Raw genomic sequence first — 25476 nt, 5'->3', positions numbered from 1 at the left:
CTTGCTGGACACATATCCTCGGGATGTGGTGCCAGATTTGTCTCCTAGAGTCACAAGGCAGCTGGTAGGGTTTTTAAATGCCCAGCAAAAGCATATTCGTTTCACGGTGGAATCATTCATTCTTACTGAATGCAGCCGTACATACTGCCCAGCAATGGCAACAGCTCTAGCAGTAATGCCTCTTTGTCCTAATAACATACTCCCAAATGCAAGTCCTCGTCTTTTCTCTGGTAACTGTACAGCAAAGCAAACACTGTTTTCATCCTGGGCAGGGATCTCTCTGTAGGGAGAGTTCCCCATCCTTCCAGCTACTTTATGAGCAGAAGGGTTTATAATAGTGGTTATGGTTATCCACGATTGTCGCCTCACACGCTGGTGTCAGAACCTCACTCATGGCGAATCTGTAACACTCCACAGTCTGTTTTCTTCCGGCAAGGTCTCTGACTGCTTCCCCCAGAAGCATTACATACTAGACCACCGTAGGCAGACTGGCTTCTGGGGTGCAGCAGAGTCTTCCAGGCCTTCTTGTCTGGAATCCAGTCGGAGTACATTTTGGATGGTGGCTTTGCCTTTCTTTGCCCCTGGGAAAGGCTAATGGGGCATTTCACAGTGAAGGGCCTCCTAGAATCAAGGTGGCGCCAGAGTTCACGGTTGTGTGGGGACCTTCCTTTTTTTTTAAATCTATGTTTATCACTTTAGTCTTTTATTTGTTGGTAGACATGGATGGTTTGATGCCAGTTACCACCAAACTTGGCATTTTATGCAGCAGAGGTCCTTATGGTTCATTTTTTATTTACATTTCAAATGATTTCCCCTTTTCTGGCCCCCCACTCCCCGAAAGTCACATAAGCCCCCTTCCCTCCCCCTGTTCTCCCACCTACCCCTTCCCACTTCCATGTTCAGGTTTTGCCTTATACTGCTACACTGAGTCTTTCCAGAACCAGGGGCCACTCCTACATTCTTCTTGTACCTCATTTGATGTGTGGATTATGTTTTGGGTATTCCAGTTTTCCAGGCTATAAGGCTTATCCCCTTATTAGTGACTGCATACAATGATTGATCTTTTGAGACTGGGTTACCTCACTTAGTATGATGTTCTCCCGTTCCATCCATTTGCCCAAGAATTTCATGAATTCATTGTTTCTAATGGCTGAATAGTACTCCATTGTGTATATATACTACATTTTTTGCATCCATTCTTCTGTTGAGGGATACCTGGGTTCTTTCCAGCTTCTGGCTATTATAAATAGGGCTGCTATGAACATAGTGGAGCATATATCCTTATTACATGCTGGGGAATCCTCTGGGTATATGCCCGGAGTGGTATAGCAGGATCTTTTGGAAGTGACGTGCCCAGTTTTCTGAGGAACTGCCAGACTGATTTCCAGAGTGGTTGTACCAATTTGCAACCCCACCAGCAGTGGAGGAGTGTTCCTCTTTCTCCACATCCTCGCCAACACCTGCTGTCTCCTGAGTTTTTAATCTTAGCCATTCTGACTGGTGTAAGATGAAATCTCAGGGTTGTTTTGATTTGCATTTCCCTGATGACTAATGAAGTTGAGCATTTTTTAAGATGTTTCTCTGCCATCTGAAGTTCTTCAGGTGAGAATTCTTTGTTTAACTCTGTTCCCCATTTTTAATAGGGTTGTTTGGTTTTCTGGAGTCTAACTTCTTGATTTCTTTGTATATATTGGATATTAGCCCTCTATCTGATGTAGGGTTGATGGAGATCTTTTCCCAATTTGTTGGTTGCCGAATTGTCCTTTTGATGGTGTCCTTTGCCTTACAGAAACTTTGTAATTTTATGAGGTCCCATTTGTCAATTCTTGATCTTAGCGCATACGCTATTGATGTTCTGTTCAGGAACTTTCTCCCTGTACCGATGTTCTCAAGGGTCTTCTCCAGTTTCTTTTCTATTAGCTTCAGAGTGTCTGGCTTTATGTGGAGGTCCTTGATCCATTTGGAGTTAAGCTTAGTACAAAGAGACAGACCTTCCTGATGCTGTTTCCCAGACAGGCACATCTGGGGAGTGAGTGCAGATTGGGGAGTGCTGCATAGGAGACACTTGGGAAATAAATGGGTCCAGGGGGAAATGCAAATGGGGAGAGGACCCGTGAAAGAGCAAGTCAGCAATTTCACTGATGAATCCCATTTCCCAGGGAATCAATCATAACTTTGTTCCAGAGAAAGCAGCTGGAGCCTTCAGCCTACAGCGCTGGAACCCCAGATTCTGGTTGAAGACAGGGTTGACTGCCCTTGTCATGTATTTGTTTATTTGCATTATAGGTACTTATCTCTTCCCCCTGCATTATTTCTTCCTGAACTCCCTCCAGAGGTACATTTTTCTAAGGCACCTCTGAAGAGGTTTTCTGTTCTTCCCTGTGAGTGTCAACCTTGACTTAATTTACAACCTTCTGAAATGAGTCCTTTCTCACAGAAGCTACGCTTCCTAACCAGAGGGCCCTCTTGGAGTATGTCCAGTTAGCATGAAGCTTTCACTGGCAGAGAACTAACCCACTGACCCACTTAGCTGTCAATTTTGGTGGTACCTAGTGTCATCCTGGTGGTAACGCTATTTCCGGATTCATATGATAGAAGATTGTCGGTGTAAGTGGACAGGGGCTCTGTTAAGATGTCTACCACTTCATCCTAGCCCCCGCCATACTCTTAGCACCTGTGATGTTCACCAGGTAGGACTCAAAAGTCTCTTCATAAGGAACTTTCAGTTCGTATGCTCAGCCTTTGTTCTCTGAAGAGGGTAATGGAAAGAGAGAAGTGCAGAGAGAGACTAGAAGACCAGTGGGGAGGCCAAGAGTGGATGGGGTTGCTTCCTGAGAGCCACCCTACTCTGTCCATGTAGTACATGAGAAACAGCAAGACCTTCACTACCAAGTTCATATTCTGGAGAGCGTGGGATGGCTCTTGCTTCTGTGTCCTCTCATCACCCACCCCATTTTGTCCACAAAACTTGCAGGCCTGTCATTCATATAATGTAATTCTACATTCACACTTTTTGTAAAGTTTAGATTCTACCTACCTACCTACCTACCTATCTATCTATCTATCTATCTATCCATCTATCTATCTATCTATCCATCTCTCCATCTATCCATCTATCCATCCATCTATATCCATCCATCTATTTATCTATTTATTTATCTATCTATCTATCTATCTATCTATCTATCTATCTATCTAGCCATCCATCTATCCATCCATCTATCTATCCGTCCATCTATCCATCCTTCCATCTATCCATCCATCTATCTATCTTCCTCTCTCCCTTCTTCCCTTCGTGTGTGTGTGTGTGTGTGTGTGTGTTTTGCTAGGGATGGAATCCAGTACTTTGTACCTCCAGCTGTGTTTTTTTTTTTTTAATATTTGACTAACTATGGCTGGCACTGGAATTGTGTTGGGTGGGCATATCTTTGCAAGAAGAGGCCATCCATCTGATTAGGGCTGCTTGTAGTAATTTCACAGGCGAGTGCCATCTTCTCTGAGACATGGTGCTGTGTTTTTCCTGTGTATATCTAGCTGTTTCAGTCACTGTCCTATTGCTGTAAAGAAACACCATGACCACGGCAACTCTTATAAAAGAAAACATTTCATTGGGACTGGCTTACAGTTTCAGAAGTTTAGTCTGCTATCAAGATAGTAACATGTTATCATCATGGACACAGGATGATGTGGTGCTGGAGAAGGAATTGGGAGTTCTACATCCAGATCCACAGGCATCAAATAAAGGGAACACTGGGACTGGTTCGGGCTTTTGAAATACCGGAGCCCACCCATAGTTGCACACTTTCTCCAGCAAGGCCACATCTATTCCAATAAAGCCACACCTCCTAATCCCTGTCGAGTAGTACCACTCTTTGGTGACATAACATCCAAATATATGAGCCTATAGGGGCCATTCCTAGTCAAAGCACAACAGTCTTCCTTACTTGTTTTTCAGGAGTTCTTAGTTCTGCGAAAGAACAAAACATACAAATTGTTAACTATAGTATTTTCTTGGTTCCAGTATTGCGTTAATTATAAGATGCCCAATTAGTTGAACAACTCCTTTCCACAACCCGACTTAGTGAGAGACATATTGAGCATAATATGTCTAAATAGGACACAGTCTGGAGAACGTACCAAACATAGCTTCTTGTGCTATAGGACAAGGTTGTGATTTTTTTTTCCTCTTTAGGAGTCAGGTACTTGGTCCTCCTCTTGGGCTAGAATTTAGTTCAATGTCAAAATAGTAAGTCTATAAAGATCTGGGTTTCCTGTTTCTTGTGATACAACTGATAAATACCATGTAAATTAACCTAGTCCCATAGCAACTAGACCACACAGAACAAAATCACTCTGCTGCCAACTGTTAATTTAGGTGTGTGGTTTTAGTTTGCAATCATAAAAGGAATGAGGGGGAGGATCTTGGTATTATTTTGTTCTTGATGTCTAGTTTAATTTGTGATGGTCCAAGAGTATTAACTATGCTGTTCTGTTTATAGTGTACTGTATACTTTTGTAGAGATTAGCAAAACTAGGGACAGTTTCTATAAATGTCTCCCATGTGATGGGAAAATTTACACAGCTCTTATATGGGTGTAGGGTTAAGTATATTTGTTATTCTGTTCCCATCTTGTGTGTTCTCCTTGTACATCTGCCTACTCACACTACAGTTTCTGGGAAGGAAGCTGTTAATCTTCTGTAGTGGATTGTAAAATGCTACTCTTTCCTGTAACTCTGATGCCTTTGCTTTAGAGTTCTGAGGCTGTTTGGTAAGATACATATAACCTTAATTCAAATCTTTTAGTGGTTGGTGCCTTAGTACCCACTAATTTGCCTTTGGTTCTGTTTTACCTGAACAACCATCTTATCCAACCATCTTTTGGTCAATATGTAATTGCCCCATTCATCTCTACCTAGTCTTTTATTTTCAGTACTTTTTATGTTATTTTGTTTTAGTTGTTCCTCCTATAGATAATACATATTTAGCTTTTAAAAGAGGCATAATAGGTGAGTTTTAGCCATTTACATTTATTGTAATTGCTTAATATACGTGTACTTATTTTTTCTTTTAATTTGTATTCATCTTGCTTTGCATCTGCCCCTGTATTTTATATTTTATTTCAAAATTCCTATTTTTAAGTGGTTATTACATTTTATCATACATGTTGAACTAATATTGAACTTTTTTCTTAATAAAAATTAAACTTACACAGAATCTGTGTAAACAACTCAAAGGTGTTTATATACTTCACTACTTAGAATGAACTGCTAATTACAACCTAAAACACTGGCAATACAATGTCAAAACTACTTATTCATGGAGGGATTGGGGATACAGTGATTAATGTGGAAGGCCTGGATTTTGCTAATTCACTGCATTTTTTAATGTACTCTCCTATTGTAATTGTCACCTTGGAGGCTTTACAGCCTCCATCTTTAAGGAAGGCCTAGTCCTGGAAGCTTCCAGCTTCCATATAATCTAATCTAGGCCTAGAATGTTTTCAGCCTCTGAGTCTTACTTCTGAATAAGCTCACCCTTTCTTGTTTCTTCTGAATTCTTGTCAGCTGGTTTAACTCTGCTGTTCTATCTCAAACTCCTCTTCAAGCTGACTGATCAATCTGATTTCTTTCAATTTCTAACTGAATTGCTCTGCTTGGCCTGATACTAAATGCCGGCAATATGTTTACTCTTCTGGCAATTCCTCATTCTCTGGCTTGTTCTGTCTTCACCTGTCTAGCTTCTTCTCTCTCTGCAACCTGTCTCTGTAAAATTGCCTCAGTAAAACATCCTCTTTCACCTTTTCTCTCTCTGTACTGCACTCTTTTAAGTAGCCTCTATTTACTGTCTGTTTTCCTGAGACTTGGGCGTATCCTTTTCGTCAAATCTTTCTCTGATTCATCACTTTGTCTGCCACTCACTTAGACATCATTTTCAAACACGGATGCTTCCTTCTACAAACTAACTTTACCTTCATTGTTTTTGTTCAAAGGCTTTGTATTAAGAGCATGTCTGTATTTCAGCCAGCCAGAGGGATTAAAGGTGTATGCTAAGGGCTGAGCCACAACACAACTAGAAACAATTTTTTTTCTCAGTAAATAACACAGTCTCGGGGCTCACAATATGATCATATAGCCTGCAATAGTGTTTTATACCTTGACTTATTTGGGACATCTCTTAAATTTAGAGTGATATTTATGTCCTATAAAAACTTATCCCTGAAGTTCCTTTTAAAATATATCCTTAAAGTGGAACTCAGAATTATAAGCTCCACTGCCAAGGGCCTGTTTTCATAATCAGATTTGTTATTTGCCATGGTTTTCAGTGGGAATATCAGAAAGGCTGCCCCTCCTAGCACCTGTTTACCTGTGCTAGGATCTCTATCCTGAATGCACAAACAGACCCAGGCCTCATGTTAGAACATAGAGTCTGACTCAGCAATGTCTCCATTGGGTAATATGGTGCTTTTGTTCCATGGACTTCTCTTTAAGGGGCAAGGGACAGCTAACTACAATTAGGAAACTTGGGGGTTTTAGCTCTAGGTCAGAGTTTCCTAATGCTTCCCAAATCCTTGGTCACCAGATGAAACTTTGTGCAGTGATTTGGGGTTTGGCATAATTTTATTTCTGAAGATCTCTCTTTATGCTTGGCAGAATCCCCAAGCCCAAAGGTCCCCCTTCCAGCCCAGGTCCCACTGACAGGAAGTGAGTGAGCATCCAGAATTCTGCATGTCCCTCTGCACCCCTCCCTGCCTCTGCTGAGGTCAAGGCTCTGTGTCTTTTGATGGGACTCCAGCAGTCAGTGCCCTGAGGAAGTGCTTGCTCAAGGTTGGGGCAGGCTGCCTGGTAAATGTATGTTTAAGACAAGCTTTTAATAGAGATACACTTTTAAATAGTAACCAGGAACAAGACTGTCTTGTCTTAACGGGGAATCCATTTATAGGACTCAGCTGTTGAGGCTCAAGGGTAGCATTAGGCTTAAGTTTAATCTTCTGTATACTGTAATTTACAGCAGCGAGGAAAGCGCTGTATGTACAACTGTTTCAGTCAGTCGTCATGATAAATAACTATTGCTCTTGGCGGAACAGAAAATGTGATCTCCACTTCCCACTTATGAATATCCAATTGGCCCAGGCAGGCGCACACTGCACAAGTTTAAAAGAGGCATTCCATGATAAAATGGTTAGATGGCCTTCTGGGCCCAACTGTCACTTTGCTGCCACGCACACCGAGTTGGCTCTCGATCTAGGTGGCAGTGGTGTGGTCCATGTATGTTTCTGGTGAGCCTCACAAAGTACCTGTGTTGGTCCTAAGTGGAAAGCCGGGTAAAGGTTGCAGCTTTGTACAGAATGCTGGGTGTGGTTAGAGATGTTGTCACTGAGGCAGGGAGCCACCCATGGGGATCAGGGGTTATTTTGGGTGATAATCTGATAAAGGAAAAGGAAGAGTGTGATTCTGTCGAATTCCTAGGGAAAGGGAAATGAATAGGGGCAAAAGGAGAAAGGTAAAAAGGAGTCACTCTTGGGAACCCAGAGCCTAATGTGACCCCTGCCAGATTCCTATCTCAGTTCAGATATTTCATCATCTGCTGTTGGGCTGACACATAATACATATTTAAGTGCGACACCCAGGTAGAATGACTTTCTTTGCCCAGCAATTCACTCTTTCTCCACCCCCCCCCCCACACACACACAAAAGAAAGCAGTCTTTCTTTGCCCCGGAGAAACGGAAAGGAAAGACACCCCTAGGGCTGCGGTCTTTGGTTGTCTCTCGTTTCTGAGCACCCATGATGTGTCAGGCACCAAGCCGGCTGGCGAGATGAAGAGCTGCAGAGCCCATATGAGCTGTGCTGCTGTCTGCGTCTGACGCGGTGACATAGATGCTGTCTTACGTGGTCACACTCCCTGGTGCCACCTCTCAGCAGTGCGTCTCCCTGCAAATAGCTCCCCTGAAAACAGCCATGAGCGACTTGTGTGCTCGCTGCTGCTCCTGGCAGTTGGGTGTCTGTCAGCCTTTAGAGGGCCCTCACATCGTTGCCACAGCATCTCCCTGTGTGTACGCACCCACTGTCTGCGCATTTGGGCTTACAGAGGAACACTCCAAGAGAAAACAACAAAGAAACGAAAACAGAGACTAAGGTCTCCAGCTACGCATCACTCCTTCACAGGAGATCTGAGCTCTCCATAGAAAAACACTCCATGTGGGTGAGACTGAAGGAAACTCTGGTTTGCTTAGAGGTTCTGATCTATCCCTTCAATTCCTAGCCTGAAGATTCCATCAGAACCAAAGTTACGGTCATTTTAGCAGGCACTACAGGCAGTTGGTTATGTTCTGCATGAGAGTCAAGTCTTTTACCGTGCTGATGAGCGAGAAAGGCCCAGTGATGAGAGAAAGATGCAAACTGAAATGCCAAGTGAGAGTGCTTTGTGCATGTGAACCTACTAAGAAGAAGGGGTTTGGAGAAAGCTAGGCGTCAGCAGCCCTGCCAGCAGAGCCTAAGCTTCTCCTTCCTTAGTATTCCGAAGCCCCTCAGCGCAAACACAGATACATCGCCATCTCCACAGCATTCTCAGTCCCAGGCCTCAGATGAGTTTGCTAAGCAGGAAGTTAGGAGGAAGCAGTCCTGGGAGAGAATTGGGTATGACGGAGGGACTTGGCGATTTGAGCCTCCGTGACCTTGCTGGAGCCTCCCGCCTCTGTTTGCCCATTTGTGGAATGGGTGCCGTGATGCTGCTTCCATGGTTATTATTAGAAATGATAAATTTGAAGTTGCCTTGGCATGTCGCTTGTGCTAAAAATATGCCTTGCTGCCGCGTGGAGGCATCTTTAGATGAAATATATAACGAGGTTAGACGGGAAGCATCGGTTGCTGGCTGCAGAAGCATGGCAGAGACTGGCAGTGGGAAGGGAGGGACCGCATGCCGGGCTGGCTGGAAGAGCGAACAGAGCCCATCTATGAGGCTGTCTCTGGCTGCGTGGTGGGATGCTCAAACAAACACAAAATGACCTTCTGCAGTCTGGCTTGGATGTAGGGATAGGAGCCTGGGGGTGAGTGTGCTTTTCACACTGAAGGCTCTGAATACACGCCAGCTGCAGGGTATGAAGGGCATTAAGTTGTGGCGACAGGCACAGGAAAGAGCTTGACTCCTCCAGCTACAATGCCTAGGCTTGATTTGGCCTGTGATGTTCCTAAGTGACTACTGCCAGTCCTTCAGCCTTTCTATGCCTCAGTTTTCTCATCTATAATATGGGACTAATATAGAGCCTGACCCACAGAGATATTCCGAAGAGTAAGCCGATAGAAGAGAAGAAGGGCTGGCTTTGGAACACGTGAGCGTGGTGAAGCCTTTGTCTGGCCTGGTGGGATCCCACTCATGGTAGAGGTTGGCACACAGGTAATGTGACTAATTGAAACACATCTCTAGAGGCTTAAGATATGCAAGGTATTCTAGCCAGCCCCCACAGACTTTAGATGTTTTGACTGTATATAACTAAGAGCACCATGATATTTCCAGAGGTGAGAAGGACAGGGCTGCATCTGGAATGATAAGCAGGCTCCGATGACCCACCGGCTTCCTGGACAAGAACACTGAGAGCTGTTTTGCTTGGACGGACCATGCGGAAACCGCAATGAATTTCCTTCTTGTTTCAGGGAAGTGAGAAGATTAGGGGTACCTCTGTGCCCAAAGGCAGATTCCAGGGGCCAACATCCTGGATGGAGATTTATTTACTACTTATCTTATACAAGTCTGTTTTCCTCAGCGTCGTTGACTGATGCTATATCTCTCTGAGCTCTGGAATCCTGCAAACCAGTCCCCGTTTATCTGCCTTTCTCCAGCAGAGAAAACTCCTATCATGTAGAACTCTTCATTCCCGGGTCCTCCCCCTGTACAGTGTAGGGTGGGTCCACCCTCTGCTGCACCCATTGTTAGGAAGTTTGTGTGTCAGGCTCACAGAGCAAGAATCTTGCCATCCATTGGTGAAGGGAGACACCAGTCATTTGCTGGAGGGTGTTTGCCAAAATGTGGTCACACAATGGGAGGAAATGTTGGCTCTTGGCACAAGATCTAGTCCCCCTGGGCACGCACCCAGCCTGAACAGCTCCTTTAAAACCAGAAGCAATTTGTCATCTTTTGAGTCTCTTCCAGCACTGTCCCTGTCACAGGTAGATAAATGAGGTAGCATATGGGTGTCCAAATGCAGAAGCAGCTACTCCCAGCAGTCTTCTGTGGAGAGAGCACCCGTGGGGTGGTCCTCTTTTCGTGACTGTAGCCATAAGCAAATCTCTTCATTGCCTGTCCCGTTCGCGCAGGCAGAGATGCTTTCTCGGAATCTCCCAGCCTCCAGTGCGCCTTTGGTCTGTTCTTCTCGTCTCAGAACCCTCAAGTGAATCATCAGCTCTTAAGCTCAATGTCTCATGCCTGTAGTCCCACAGAATGTTACTAATCAAATCAACGTCTCAGCAAAAGCCAACAAGCATTCCCGAATTAAAAAATAGAGAGGGATTGGAATTTCTGTTTTAAAAAAAAAACATTGATTAAGGAAAGCTGGTGGGTTAGGCAGATGTGCTTCAGTTACCTCCAGTTGCAACTTCTTGAAAGATGCCAAAAGGTTTTCTACACAGACTTTAGATCCCATGGCTACGTAAAAACACCCCCCCCCCCCCCCGTTATCCTCAGGGAGATGCTAAGGCCTCTGAGCTAATTACTAATCTCTTCGTGACCAGTGTGTGACACCCCTAGAAGTGAGAGAGGGTTGAGTGGGACAGGAGTTTACTTAGGCACACAGGCCTTGTGCTCACATCAAACGGCTGGGTGTGGCTGGGTCGTTTGCACGCATGTGATCTCTCTTAGTCTGAATCTGCTGGTCCTGCCTCTTGTGCCTCTGTTCTTCATCTACTGATCCTGTATCTCCTTGTACAGTGGGGGAAGGGTGGAGGTAGCAAATTCGAGCCCCAGCATAGGAGGCACACCAGGCATCTTGGCTTTCAGATTTATTTAGACTTGTAGAAAAGGGGAGGAGGGGACCTCCTACTTCCTGGAAGGTAGGGCACCAGCAAGCTGGTTTATTAAAAGATGAACATGGCCATGTGCCACAGTGGGTCCCTAAAGAGGCTGTGTGTTTCATGTATGCTAGAAACATCATACATGCATGCATGATGCAGTCATGTAATCTGTTCTTTTTTGTTTTTTTGTTTGTTTGTTTGTTTTTTTAGCTTAACATGTTGAACCAGCTGTACCAGGCCCCTTAAATGACACTAGGAAGGCTGCTGGTACTGACAGGAGGATCGTAGGGGACAGATTTGGTGGGCCTTCCATCCATTGAAAGACTTACCCATGATTCCCAGCCATTTGCATCCTTGGATTTCCCCAACTTTGACAGGCTTTGTCATAAAGCCAGAGAAGGAAGACAGTGCAGGCCTGAGGAAGGCATTCCTTCCTGCCTTGTCGCTGCCCTGGAGCTCTGCTTCAGCCATAGCAGGCACTCCATCACTGTCTTCTGAACGAATGAATGGGCGAGTGACTAATTTCCTGTCTGGTCCTTTCAGTTGGGCTGCCCATCCCGGACATGAGCATCAGAATCCACAGTCGAGCTAGGGAAAGCGAGCCCCTGACCCCCACCTTGAGTTTGCCTTTCCATCCGTGTTGAGTGTGAACATGTGCATGTGTCTAGCGAGGTCCTACTGATGACATGGGGACCTCTGGCCTGAAGGCCGTGCTTTGAGGGGATTTCACTACTCAGGTGCCTCTTCCCTTTCCAGGTTCTCTAAGAAAATGCCTCTCAGGGAAGAGATAGATTTTGTTTTTGTTTTGGTTTTGGTTTTGGTTTTTTGGTTTTTTTTTTTTTAACCCCTGGGATTTCACCAAATAGAAAAGCACCTTTATATTATTATTATTATTATTATTATTATTATTATTATTATTATATTTCTTGTTTGCTTGTTTATTAACCAGATACATCTAGCAGGCTGGGGATGTGGCTTCGTTCATAGAGTGCTTGCCTAGCAAGGCTCTGGGTTCAGTCTCAGCACTGCAGGAGATAGAGGCAGACAGAGCAGACATTCATCTTCAGCTATATTTTGTGTTTGAGGCTGGCCTGGAATACAGGAAACACACAGACTTGTGCACACACTCATGGGGTGGGGAGTGATGAACATAAACTACATTTGGCCCCTCGTATCCTATAAGAGATAGAGATCCAGGTGCCACCTCCCTCATGACAGTCGATGCTGGCAGAACGCAGCAGCCAGGTCAGCTGGGGTGTAGTGGTACACCTCGCAACACGTAAGCCCAGTTACATCTCCACCCCTTTGGAACCTCTACCCAGTGTCAGATGCCTTTAACTGCAAAGTCAAAAGAAGACATGACCTTTCTCGGACACAGCACGTGCTGAGAAAGGATATACAGGAGATGAGCCTGCAATAGCTAAAGGGAACATATTGTTTATAAATCTTTTCATTTGGCTTTGGGCCTGATTGATGTCATTTGCCCCAGGATTCAGAAACAAGAGAGAGTTTCCTGGCCCAAAGAAGGCTGCCCTCTGCAGAAAGTCATTTTCCTAATGCCGGGTGTCAGGATGACCAGCAAGGAGATGGGGTTCCGAGCCCAGGCCTCAGGGAGCTCCTCCCTCCTTCCTCTTTTCTTGGGAGACTGTGGGTTTGTGTGGTTACACTGGAGAGCCCAGGAACAGGTCACTCGGAAGTACTACAAAGACCAGGCTTCCTGAACATGAAGGACATGATGTGGAACTTAAGAAGGACATCATTGAGGACCTTCCTTTGAGGTAGACAGTGTGTATGAGTGTCCTACGGCTATATAACAAGCATGACCGACATTTAACAGTGAGGAACACTGAAAATGTATGATCTTGAACACATCTGTGGGTCAGAGGCTCCAGGTCTCTAATGAGGTCACTATCAACCTGTCAGCTGAAGATGTGACGAATGTTGGAAACCTGTTCTCTTGATGGTTCACGTCCCTGACTGTTGCGTGGAAGCCTCTGTTCCTTGCTCTCAGTACCTCAGGAGTCTCCACAGAGCTGCTCATAACTCAGTGGTTGTATGAGTGTAGAGAGAGAGTGTGTGTGTGTAGAGAGAGAGAGACTCAGGATTGATACACCACCACTCTGCTTGTGTTTTTGTTAGAAACTATTCTGTAAGTCCGGCATGCACGCACATGTGGGAGGGGGTGGGAGGTAGTATGGGGGTGAGGGTCGGGGAGGGAGAGGGTGGGGGGGATGAGGCTCTGTGTCACAAGGGAGCGAGCATCTCCCCGATAATGAACCTCTTGACTCCATATCTTACCAGGCTCAGGAATCTCAGAAAACAGTAGGTAGGGCTTTTGGCACAAAGGCAAGGGGACCATGATCCTTGTGTCATCCTCATGACTGAGGAGAAGAAGGGAGCTAGAAACTCCGGGCCCCTTCCAGGTCCCTTTCTCTTTCGGTCCAGGTCTGAAAGGTGATTTGTTCAGAAGGAACTGTAGCCGCTTCTGAGTGACACGGCTATGATTTATTCCTGGGAGGAGGGAGAGGATGGCTGCTGAGAGAGCCCAACTCTTCCAGGAAATAGCAGCAGCCGGCATCAAGCCTGCTCTTCCCGTGCTTAGGAGGGCTGGAACTCTTCCTACCCAAGAGGTGTCCTGGAATAAGAGGTTCTGGCTGGTGGAGGAAGATATCGGGAAGACACAGAAATGGCTTCATTTAGGAGGTTGACCCAGATCCAGGGGGACCCACAGTCAACCCTTTGCAAACTGGGTCCTACCGAGAGCTTCTCCCATGGTGGGGGGAGGAGGTCCCCTGTGATCACCCTGTTCTCTTCAGAGGGTGCTGGGTAGCAGTGCTTTGAGGACACAGCCTTTGGTGGCCACACTTCTCTGTGTCTCTCTTATCTCCCCATCATCCAGAGGGAATAAGCTAATCAAACTCGCTGATGGTTTTACACTGAGAAGGAGATAGCTAATAACTTGGGTGACAAGTATTAGAATACAATGTGATGTGGATAAATTGGGTCCATGTATTAAGAGCTATAAAATGAGATTTCATCACAGCATGAATAATGGGTCCTGTAGAAAGGATTAATCAAATACCCCATTAAAAGGTATAGGAATTCCAGTCAGACCACCCCTGTTTAATTACACTCCTGCCCTCTCCCCACCCACTCCCTTCCCCCTGAAATGGCTTTCTGCTAGGGAAAAAATATGGAAACGAGCTTAGAGGAAATAATGGGGAGGCTAGGACATGCGTTTTGCTAGAACCCAATCATGAAGACAGATGTAAGCGGCCAGTTTTTAATGTGGTGGGGGAAGGAAAATGGCATGAACAATCATTGACAAATGTAATTTCCAGAGGCGCCCTGTTGATACCATTCAGCAAATGCCAACAAAGCATTTACTTTCCAAAGGGAGAAAGCAAGACAGCAAGAGAAATGCAAGCATCTCCTGGAGTGGAGCGGAGAACCGCCAAGCCCTAGAACAGCGTCAGGTGTGAGCATGCGCAGTGCAGAAGACACCCCGCGCTTCCGAAAGATCGCGCAGGACTGGCTTTGTCTGCAGAAGGCTTCCTGGAAGAGGAGACCCCAGCAGAGAGCCCCGAATTGTGGACAAGCTTCATGTACTGCGAATTCGTGAGCACACTCTGGTGACAGGGTCTAGATAGGAAGCGGGCTTGAGCAGAGCAGGGGGCACCTGTGGGGCTCTTCTCTCCATTTCCACCACCACCACCACCACCACCACCTCCACAACCACCACCACCACCACCACCACCACTATCACCTCCACCACCACCTCCACCACTACCACCACCATCACCACCATCACCACCACCACCACCACCACCACCACCACCACCACCACCACTACCACACTGGTCCAAGCTGCCATCACGTCTCATCTGGACAACTGCCAACGCCTTCCAGCTGTTTTCCCTGCTTCCACTCTCGCTTCTCTACAGCCCATTCTGCACACCAAAGTCAGAATCCAGATCAGAGTTGATTGTGTCATTCATGTGACTTGTGGCTTCCCCTTGCTCTTAAGTTAAAACTAAAAACCATTATCCTGGCATCAAGGTCTGTGTGGTCTGAACCACAGCCTGTGCCAAGCTCCCTTTCATATACCAGTGCACCTGGCCTCAACATTTCAGCACATTGGGTCTTCCTGCCACAGGGCCTTTGCACATGCTCCCCCCACAATGATGGTTTTCTTTCATCTCCCTTTCCCCAGAACTCTGACTCATCCTTCAGAATACATCTTAGTGATTACTTCTTCTTGGAAAAGTCCTTAATTTTCACATCTAGACTAGTATTTCCTCATGTGTTGAAAACAAATATTTATTGTGTGAACATATGTTTTAATGTCTGTTTCCCTAACTACAACACAAGTTCTGTGAGGACAGAAACTTGGTGTTTATAACCCTCAGAGCCTGTATGTGCTGACTGGATCATGGCATTTAGTTAGTAACAGCAAGACAAATAGAAAAATTATACAGCCCAGTTTCTAGAAGAGTACTGTTGTGAAATTTTAACAGAATAAATGCCTGAATTAATGTCCAGACCCTGACACCTGCTGGCTATGTTGCTTTAGTAAGTGATAGGTCCTTTAGAATCTGTGTCTTTGTCTATAAACCTGTGATACTAACACCCACCTCATATGGTCATTGTGATAATTTCATGAAATAATGTATGCAAAAGCATTTTTGACTGTAAAACCAGATATAAATATACTCTGTCATGCTCTAAATGCCTGTACATTGAGTCCTTCTCAAATATCTGTTGGATGGATGCATGGATGATGGTTAAATGGATGGGTGGATGGATGGATCAATCAGTAGGTGGATGGGTAGAGGGATGGCTGGATGGATAGATGGATAAATGGATGGGTGAGTGGATGGATGGACAGATGGACAGATAGACTGGCAGATGGATGGACATATCAACAGTTAAGGAACTGGTACAAGTGAGAAGAAGGAAGCCAAATAGCCAGGGACTTGGAGGAGATGGGGAGGAACTGGTTGACCCTAATCCCCACCTCGTGTTTATGGGACCAGTGGGGAAGATGATGATGAAAATCACTTAACCCAGGCAGGAAGAAATCACCGGTGACCTCAGGGCCACACCTCCTCAGCCTCTTCGTGTCAGTGCTGTCAATGACATGCCTTCATTAGGGCTTGATCGCTTTACCGATTTTTGTCTTTGGGGGAGACTTCAAATTGATTTGCACATACAGCAAAATTGGAGCAGTTCCTCCAGCTGCTGCCAGCGGGTGCTGACAGGTGAAGAAGTGGCTGTCTGAGGCTAAGAAAATGCACTAAACATTCCCGTTAATAAGGCCTAGAAGCCTCTGTATTTAATAAATTGCCATGGATAATTGGTTTCAGTTTCAAGACTGGTTTCATCTTTAACTCCCTGTGCTCTGGTAGGATTAATGCCTGTAGGTGCCGACAGGGATGTGTGGTATGAGAAACTGTCACACATATGTATAAGGTTCTTCTCCCCTTCTTTGCTCACATCTTACTCCCTACCCCTGCTACCATGTGCACACGCATACACACACACACACACACACACACACACAAGATGGCTAAAGTTCCAGCCCTTTTTGGCCACTCTGACAACATGGAGGCCCAAGCACCTGGTCTACTCAGTCTTTGTATGGGGCTTGGGACTTAAGTGATTAGACATGGTCCCTACATCTGTCACCTCATAGGTGACCGAGTGAGATGCACATGACAAACACATGACACTCTCTTGACTCCAAATAGAGTTGATTGTATTAGGTCTCAGAAAGGGAAAAAAAAAAGGTAAGAACAGACCAGAGGGAAAAATAATTTTCACATAGTGATTGGTAATGTAAAATGTGGATTGATAGGTGTCTCTATCCTTTTTCTGTAGTTATAACAAACTACCTGAGTCTGGGTGCCTTGTAAGGAAAACAGGTTTATTTAGCTCATTATGTTGAAGGCTCAGCACTCTGAGACAAAGGAACCTCAACGGTTTGGTCTCTGGTGAAGGACTTCTGGGGATGTGAGCATTTGATTAAGAAGCAGGGAAGAAACGAGGAGCATGCCAAGGACTAAGTATGTGCACTTGCTCCTGCTTCATAATAACCCACTCATCCTCCCCGAGAGCAGCATCCCCGTGACCCACGGCCCAGTTGTCATTCACTGGGCCCAAGCCTGAACTGAAAGAGGAGGCAGTCTTCAAAGAGGCTTTTAAGCAGGCTGGAACAGCCCTTGGGCTTCTGCAGGGATGACTCCAGAGCATGTGGCTGGTGTAAGGATAGACTCTTGCGTTTCTGCCTTCAACTCATCTTCCCGATCAAGGGCTCAACTTGACAGCCCTGTGTTCAAATGTTGGGCTTTATCAGCAGAGTGGTTACCTTTGAACAACTGCCCACGGAATGTCTAGGAAGTGCACTGTGGCCCTGGTCCATCTATCAACGGGAAAGTCCAGCGCCTCCCGGGAGAGTGTAGACCCAAGCCCAGCCGATGAGGGACTGTTGCTGAGCTTGTACGGTGGGGCAGCAGCACTGGGGTGTGACCTCTGATTCGCCCATCCTCCTTGTCTCGACGGGAAGGAACCGCACCGTGGCGTCCTTCCACTGTTCAGAAACAGGAAGTCAAACCTCCAATTTCAGGTAGAAGAAAGCAGTCACTCGGAACCAGAACCAGACTTGCAGTTGAGGCCCCTGCTCAGCTCACCTTGGATTAACTTTGCCTCTTCTCAGGTTTAAACCTTGCTGTGGATGGAAAATAAGTATCTCGTGCTTTTCCGGAGGGGTCGAGTGAGGATTAACCGCCTTACGGCATGCAGCACACTTAGCCCGGCTTGCCAGGCATGAGAAGTGAGCTCATAGAAGCCGTAATAGGTTTATTCCCCGGATAAGCTCTGGATTCCCTGCAGACATCACTGCTGGGCTCAGAGACAGGATTGGAGAGAAGGGCTGGGAGGGCAGCCAGGGAGAGGAAAGGACTCAGAGAATTCTGGAATTCCTGGAGAGAGAGAGAGAGAGAGAGAGAGAGAGAGAGAGAGAGAGAGAGAGAGAGAGAGAGAGAGAGAGAGAGAATATGAATATGAATTGCTTAGACCTGAAACATCTGAACTACAGCGTCACTCAGCCCAGAGGAGGAGATGCTAAGACGTGGTTACCACATCTTTCCGAATGGTACACCAGGACCATAGCTAAGGTGAGGGGGCTTTGGAGAGATATTTGCCCTTTCAGTGAACAGAAATTGAGATTAATTTGGCTTTGAGAATTTCAAATGCACACATTGTAATCATTGGCTGTACCCTAGAGCATTGTAAAATCAGGGTTGAAAATCTTTTACCATCTACAGTCTGAGAGCAGGAACTCAGTCTTGCAAGCGCATTTTTAAAACTCCTGAGCCCAGGGAAGAAATTGTCTGCCTGTCAAATTTGCATTTAGTGCCTTCTCCAGGGTGATGCCTCTCACCCCAATGCTTTCTCCACTGAGAGCTAGCAGGAGTCCTTGCAAGCCTGGTTTCTTTTACAAACACAGTTCTTGAGAGAACCCAGGACAGAAGTAAGAGAATAATGCTCACCTGTGCCTAGTGAGGCCTAACTTTTGAAATTCCTCCCTAGTTGTTTTAGGGTCTTCCTTGCCCACATCACTAATCCTGTAATAAAAATTAGAAAATAATTTTAGTAGCCTATTGAATTTGAAAAACACCTTGAATGTTGCACTTTCTCTTTTGATCAGATTCCCGTTTTGGGGTGCCTTGTCTCCCTCCACAGAGTCTACCCCCACAAGCTTAGTTTCTCTGTGGTAAAAACCCTGCCTCCTAGGACACAACCCACTTGTTTTGTTTACTTTGTGAATGCCATCGCTTAGTGGTATATAATGTAGGGCCCTGGACTTATTAGGGGTGTCTGGAGGTCACCGTTAAGTAGATGGGCTCTTTATTAAGTCAATATTTGATAAGACCTTTCAAAAGTGCTGATAATGTGTTTGTGGGACTGCCTGCTGAGATTAGAGAAAGGGGAAAAAATCTTAACAGTTGCTCCAAACCCTAAGCGAGTGTCCAGATTTAATCTCCCTTTCATCTATAATTTATATTCTATACATTTGGTGAATCTGGGTTGTGGTTTAGATTCTGGAGGTTTTGCTGTGCTGCATCAGCCTCCTTATTATGTAATCACGTTTGATGAAACCTAACATATACGCTCCTGAACCCTGGAGCATCGTGTGAGCCAACACTCATTACACATGTGCTTTCTACTCGAGCCGACTTTATTGGAAGACTTTATGGCGATGCATTCCCCAGCCACATCCAATTGCAAAGAGTATAAGACAAACACACACACACACACACACCACAGAGGATCTCTTGACCTTGATTTCTTTGCCACCTCCTCATTCCCTCTATTGTGAAGAAGGATCCCTTGGCCCGTACAATCATGAGAAAACAGTGACCATTGGCTCTATCATCCGGAAGGATGTGGCTGGAAGAACAGAATTATGCTCAGCTGATATCGTCATTAAAATTGAGTGCACATGGCCGTACTGTAAACTGCAGGTTAGCTAGCACAGTCTTTAATAGATCAGTTTGCAAGGAAAGAAACAGAGGGTGAGGAACAGGCATGCAAAGGCTCTGTGTGCTGCCTCAGGCCTATAGTCCCAGCGCTCTGGAGGCAGAGGGAGGAAAGCGTATGGGAGATCTAGACCAGTATGAGCTACAGCAGGAGGATGTCTCAAAGCTAAACTCACCAAATCAAGGTGTGTAAGGGAAGAGCGGGCAGGTGTCTAAGGCCCTGGCCCTCTGTGGCAGTGCCTGAAGCACCATGAATTTTGAAGACTATGAATGGCTCCTTCAGAGGGAGGACAACACCCTAGGGACAACAGCCTAGGGACTTGACTCAGTTCTGTCCGGTCAGTTGTGTGGTGTATGAAGGTGTCTGTTCAGAGTGGTACCTTTGCTGTGCGCTTTTAAGTGTCTGCACTTTATTTCCACAAGATTTTTTTTTTATTTTTTTATTGAATATTGTCTTCATTTACATTTCCAATGGTAAAACCTTTCCCGATTTCCCCCTCCCCAAAGACCCCCCAACCCCTCCTCCCACCCCCTGCCTCTACTTATATGCCCCTCCACCCAACACACTCTCACCTTCCCCCTCTTGGTTTCCCTTTGTCGGGGCCTCTATTAAGCCTTTGCTTGACCAAGGACCACTCCTCCCACTGATGCCCAACAAGGCCTTCCTCTGCCACATTTTTGGCTAGAACCATGTGTACCCTTGGTTGATGGTTCAGTCCCTGGGAGTCTTGGGGTGTCTGGGTGGCCGAAATCATTGTTCTTCCCATGGGGCTGTAAATCCCTTCAGCACCTCTGGACCACCCTCCAGCTCCTCCATTGGGGACCCCATGCCCAGTCCAATAGTTGGTTGTTAGCATCTGCCTCTGTATGTGTAAGGCTCTGGCAGGACCCGTCTGGAGACAACCATGACATGCTCCTTTTGGTATGCACTTCTTGTCATCCATAGTAGTATCAGGCTTTGGTGACTGTGTATAGGATGAATCCCCAGGTAGGGCAGTCTCTGGGTGGCCTTTCCTTCAGTCTCTGCTCCACACATTGTCTCCCTTTTTGCTCGTGCGAGCATTTTGTTCCCTTTCTCAGAGGAACCAAAGCACCCTCACTTAAGTCCTCCTTCTTCTTAAGCTTCCTGTGCTGGGTGATTTTTTTTAAATGGAGTCCAGCTCTCACGACCTGTCTTTCAAGAATTTAGGCTAAGTGACATCATCGAGTAAAATGCATCTCTGTCTTGGAAACTCCCTGTGGCCTTTGCCTGCTGCCATGGTCAGGCCCGAGTAGAAGAAGCCTGTGCACTGGGCTTCTTTCTCAGAGCTGTGGCTGCCATAAACATGTATGGTTTTTTGGAACTTATTATGTAGTTATTTCTTTGGCTGCACTGCCTCCTCCCTAAATCACACCTGGCCCCTCACAGGCCTTCCTCCTGCTTGCTGTCAGGGCTCCCTGGTCCTCCTTAGCATGGAGATTTGCTCGGAGATTTATTCTTGCTGCAGAACCTCCTTCCTCTGCCTCTCTTGTTCCCCTAAATGTCTGGCTGCAAGAGAGTGACTATCTTAAGGCTGTGGCCTTAGTGTCTCCTCTAGAATGACCCTCCCTCCAGCTTGTGGCTGGTTTCTTTAAGGCCTTCATCCCCATTAGATGAAGACCACCCCCCCCCAAGAGGTATTAGCAAGCCGTGTGGACATTTCAGTAGGGTCAGATCACAGTGAATGAGACTCTGGAAACTTGAAGTGACACCCAGAAAGGGCCGCAGAGGTGAAGGGCAGAAGCTTCACCCTTTCTTTTACTTCTTATCAGGGTTAATCTGAACTTGTTGATAGTTTTCAGTTGAAATCTAGAATCCCACAAATGCTGAGCCTCCTGGACCCTGCTGGTCATCCCCTCTACTATCATTGAATTCTCGTAGCAGGTACTCAGGAAACATGTGTTAGATAGAGAAAAGGAGCCTATAAATAAGGGCCCAGACTGGCAGGCACTGTATGGACTTAGTGAGAAGGCACATGGTGTCATTCTGCACTGTCCTGGAGACATTTGGTAACCTCATCTCCACCACTGAGGGTTTCTTCCAGACCCTGCTGGAGATGCAGATAAAAAGAATGAAGATTCCAGTCTCATGAGGCTTCCTGTCCATTTCAGGCAGGTGTATCAGCAGATCCAGGAAAGACTTGTTGTGGTTCTCAGAAATGAAACAGCATTCAGAATGGGTGACTCCACTGTTCTGTCGTCCGCTGGGATAGAAAGGCAGTGGGGGGATGTCAGCTGCAGAAAACCCACACTCAAAATTATAGAGGTATACAAGGCATTCCTCTGCCACATTTTTGGCGGGAACCATGTGTACCCCTTGGTTATGCTCCTCTTAGGAACCAAAGAACCAGCAGACTTGGTCTTCGAGGAACCCAAGGGAAGTCAGTAGTGAGGTTCGAATCTATGCCTTGCATAGAGGTGCAGCCTTGGGATCCCAGTACTTGGGAGGGAAAGGCCAGCGGATCAGAAGTCGGAGGCCATCCTGGGATACATGGGATTGTTTCCCAAATGGGGTGGGGGAGACAGAGGGGAAGAGAGAGAGAGAGAGAGAGAGAGAGAGAGAGAGATCCAAATTCATCTTTAAAACTTTGTTCGATTTATTTTATGTTTATGAATGTTTGCCTGCTTGTATGTGTGTGTGTATGTATGTATGTATATATGTATGTATGTATGTAATGTGTGTATGTAGATAGATAGATGGATAAATAGATAGATGGATAGATAGATAGATAGATAGATAGATAGATAGATATAGATGAATACTATATATGTGCCTGGTACTTGCAGAGGTCAAAAGAAGACATAAGATCCCCTAGAACTGGAGTTATAGATGATTGTGCACCAACACTTATGAGTACTGGGAACCAATCCCAGGTCCGCTGCTAGAGCATCAAGTGCTCTCAACAGCTGAGCCATCTCTCCACCCCTCAAAGGCCTTGTTTTTATCCTGTCAGTCTCATCCCTTCACAGTCCGCATTGGAAATGTCTTCACCAGGGCTGGGGGGGGGGGGGCTCAGTGAGTAAAGGCACTTGCCTAGAGAGCATGAGAACCAGAGTTTGAACCAACGCCTTTGGTAAATGTTGGACGAACATGGCTACCCACCGTGTTTCTTATTCCTCCACAGTTTCCAGTCTGTTCTTGCAGTTGATATTGTCTTAGACCCAAGAGAGCTGGCTTGAGTCAGGACTGATTGAGGCACTGAGAGCCTACACGACCTGCCCAAGGTCACATGACAAGCTCCTGGTGGGATTGGAACTTGAGCCAGAGCCCCGCCCAGCCCTGTCCTCTCCCACTTCCTCTACTGTGACCCTCCACGATGGCTTCTCTTCCAGCCTCTTTGAGAACGCAGCAGTTGCAGCTCAGCCACCCGTGAGCCCGCGGCCCACGCTTCCACCAGCTCAGTTGCTGTTTTGCAGTTGAGTGTGCGCTGACCACTTTGCTGTATCTAATCACTTAATTAGTGTGTGCCTGCAAGAAAGAGCTGCTTCGCTTAGAAGCTTAACAGTGAAGATGTCTGAGTTGTTTGCCATCATCTGGATGGTATCAGGATGACTGTAGAATCTTTCACCCCTCGTTTCTAATCCACTTAGCACCAGGGGCACTGGGGGTATGTCGTGCAGGGCACAGGTGCTGTGTTGAGGGCTATAGGGGGGAGGGGAGCTGTGGCTGTATTAACCAAGAGACACAACACACAGGGAAGGTAGGACCATGGGAAACACAATGTGAGGGCCTTAGGAAAACAACCTGGTCGAGATGTGTGCAAGGCCCTGGGTGCCATCTGCAGGAGCTCTGGAAAGAAAGGAAACAGGGACAGTTGGGACACGTTATGCTCCTCTTAGGAACCAAAGAACCAGCAGACTTGGTCTTCGAGGAACCCAAGGGAAGTCAGTAGTGAGGTTCGAATCAGTGTTTCAGTTGACAGAACATCTTAGTCATAACTACACATTAGAGGAAACAGGGAAGCCAGAATCCCACCAGTGTAACCCAGCTGGGAACCCAGTGATCAGGCAAAACCAGAGGTGATTTGTTAAAGGTGTTTGCTCTCCCAGATAAGACACACAAGAGCTTCTTGAGAGAACGGGAGATGAAGAGGAGCTACATCCACTTTGCCACATGTGTCTTGTCATTTAGCTGTCTGCTGTGGCTGCAACTATTCTATCATCTTCTGGAATCTTCTTCAGCTTCAGTACTAAGCAGGCACGTGCGTTTAGCTCTGTGGAAAAAAGCCCTTGCTGCTACAGGATTTTCCTATCAAAGTCAGGGTCAAAAGCCACAAGGAATGATAAGACCTTCAGCCCATTATGGGGCCTCTAACTGAGGCCTGGGAGGTCCACGTTGCTCCTGGTCTTCCCTACTTGCTAACACTTTCCCCTTCCCAGTTTCCTGCTCTGTGGATTTTATATTTAAGCATTGGACACATAAGCAGGAGCCGCCCCAGCTTTTCTCAGGGGTTTCCTTGCTTGGAGTTCATGGGCCTTAATCTGGGAGAAGTCATCATATGGTGTATTGTGCCCAGACCCCCTTTGTGTGTGTTATAATGGCATAAAGAGATCTGCCACCCTCACCTGCCCCGTATTCCAGTGACTGACCAAGGTTAAAGTCCCAGGAAGCTGGCAATGCCCAACAGGAAGACCACTGTCGAATGATGGCTTCGTTTTGAGGAGCGGCGGGGAAACCGGTGCAGATTTCAAAGAGTGATTGATAAGTATCATTTTAAAAGTAATTAGCATAAATATAAATTTCTATTACTCACCATGTTTAATTGCTTACAAAATAGATTGAAAAGCTTACAGGTTAAGGGCAGAAGAGGCTCTGGGGCTGGAGATGGGAGTGTAACTTTCCTTGGAAGTCACAGCAGACACCCTCTGAAGCACATGTGGCCTGCACGTAGTGTTGGAAGTGCGTTTGGGGAATGACATAAGGCCCCTGTGGGAACTGCTGGTAGATTCCTTAATGCCCAGGGTGGGGTTTTCATAGCCTCTCTTAGTGGCTGTCCTGAATGTGACCTTTCTGTCCTCTGATCTTACACCGCAACTAACAGCCCCAAAGACCAAGCACCTGAGATTTCATAATAAAGGCATGATAGGTCTAAAGACATTGGCTAAGAAAATCGAATCAGGGCTGGAGCCATGACTCAGTGGCTGAGAGCACTTACTGTTCTTGCAGAGGACCCAAGTTCAGATCCCAGCACCAAAATCAGATGGTTCCCAACAACCTGTAAGTCCAGTTCCAATGGATCCAATACCTTCTCCTGGCACCCACACACGTGTAGCATATACTCACAGACATACATGCGACTAAAAGGAAGGGAGTCTTTATAGAAAAAGGGGGAACCCGAACCTCAGGTACCGTCAAGCTGCTTTTGAACTTTCTTCTTTCCTAAACTGGGCAGTGGAGGTGCTCACTCTTCATCCGAGCACCTGGGAGACAAAGGCCACAGGCGATCTCCGAGTTCAAAGGCCACAGGCGATCTCCGAGTTCAAAGCCATCCTGGTCTACAGCCAAGGCTACACCGTGAAACCCAGTCCTAAAGAATAAGAAAAGGAAAGGAAGAGAAATAAAGGAAGGGAGGAAGGAAGGAAGGAAGGAAGGAAGGAAGGAAGGAAGGAAGGAAGGAAGGAAGGAAGGAAGGAGGGAGGGAGGGAGAGAGGGAAGGAGAGAGAGAGGAGAGAGAGAGAGAGAGAGAGAGAGAGAGAGAGAGAGAGAGAGAGAGAGAACATTTTGTTCATTCTTGTCAGGCATTGTTGTTCTCTCTTGTGATCCTAACACTTGGAAGGCTGAGGTAGGAGGATGGCCATGGATTCCAAAGTCTGCCTGGGCTGTGTAGTATACATCCAGACAAACTTACAGAGAAAGTTCCTCCATCTTCTTTATCTTTTTTCTTTTCAAAAACAGCATAAATTTTTTATTTATGT

General features: G+C 46.2%; 1 protein-coding gene across 9 annotated transcripts in view; it reads left to right on the top strand.

The window, feature by feature from the left end:
- Atxn7l1 (ataxin 7 like 1) overlaps window positions 1-25476 on the top strand; it is a 228677-nt gene that overhangs the window by 85736 nt on the left and 117465 nt on the right. Inside the window, exon 4 of one of the 9 annotated variants that reach the window (XM_052185971.1) lies at window positions 14399-15731. The exons of the other annotated variants lie outside the window; for them this stretch is intronic. Coding sequence (XP_052041931.1) covers window positions 14399-14484 — 86 coding nt within the window. The 3' untranslated portion in view covers window positions 14485-15731. Of the gene's footprint in view, window positions 1-14398; window positions 15732-25476 lie in introns of those variants that run through there. 9 annotated transcript variants of the gene reach the window in all.

This window comes from Apodemus sylvaticus, chromosome 6 (genome assembly GCF_947179515.1).
Source record: "Apodemus sylvaticus chromosome 6, mApoSyl1.1, whole genome shotgun sequence".
Lineage (NCBI taxonomy): Eukaryota > Metazoa > Chordata > Mammalia > Rodentia > Muridae > Apodemus > Apodemus sylvaticus.
This window is presented reverse-complemented; position numbering and strand designations above follow the sequence as displayed.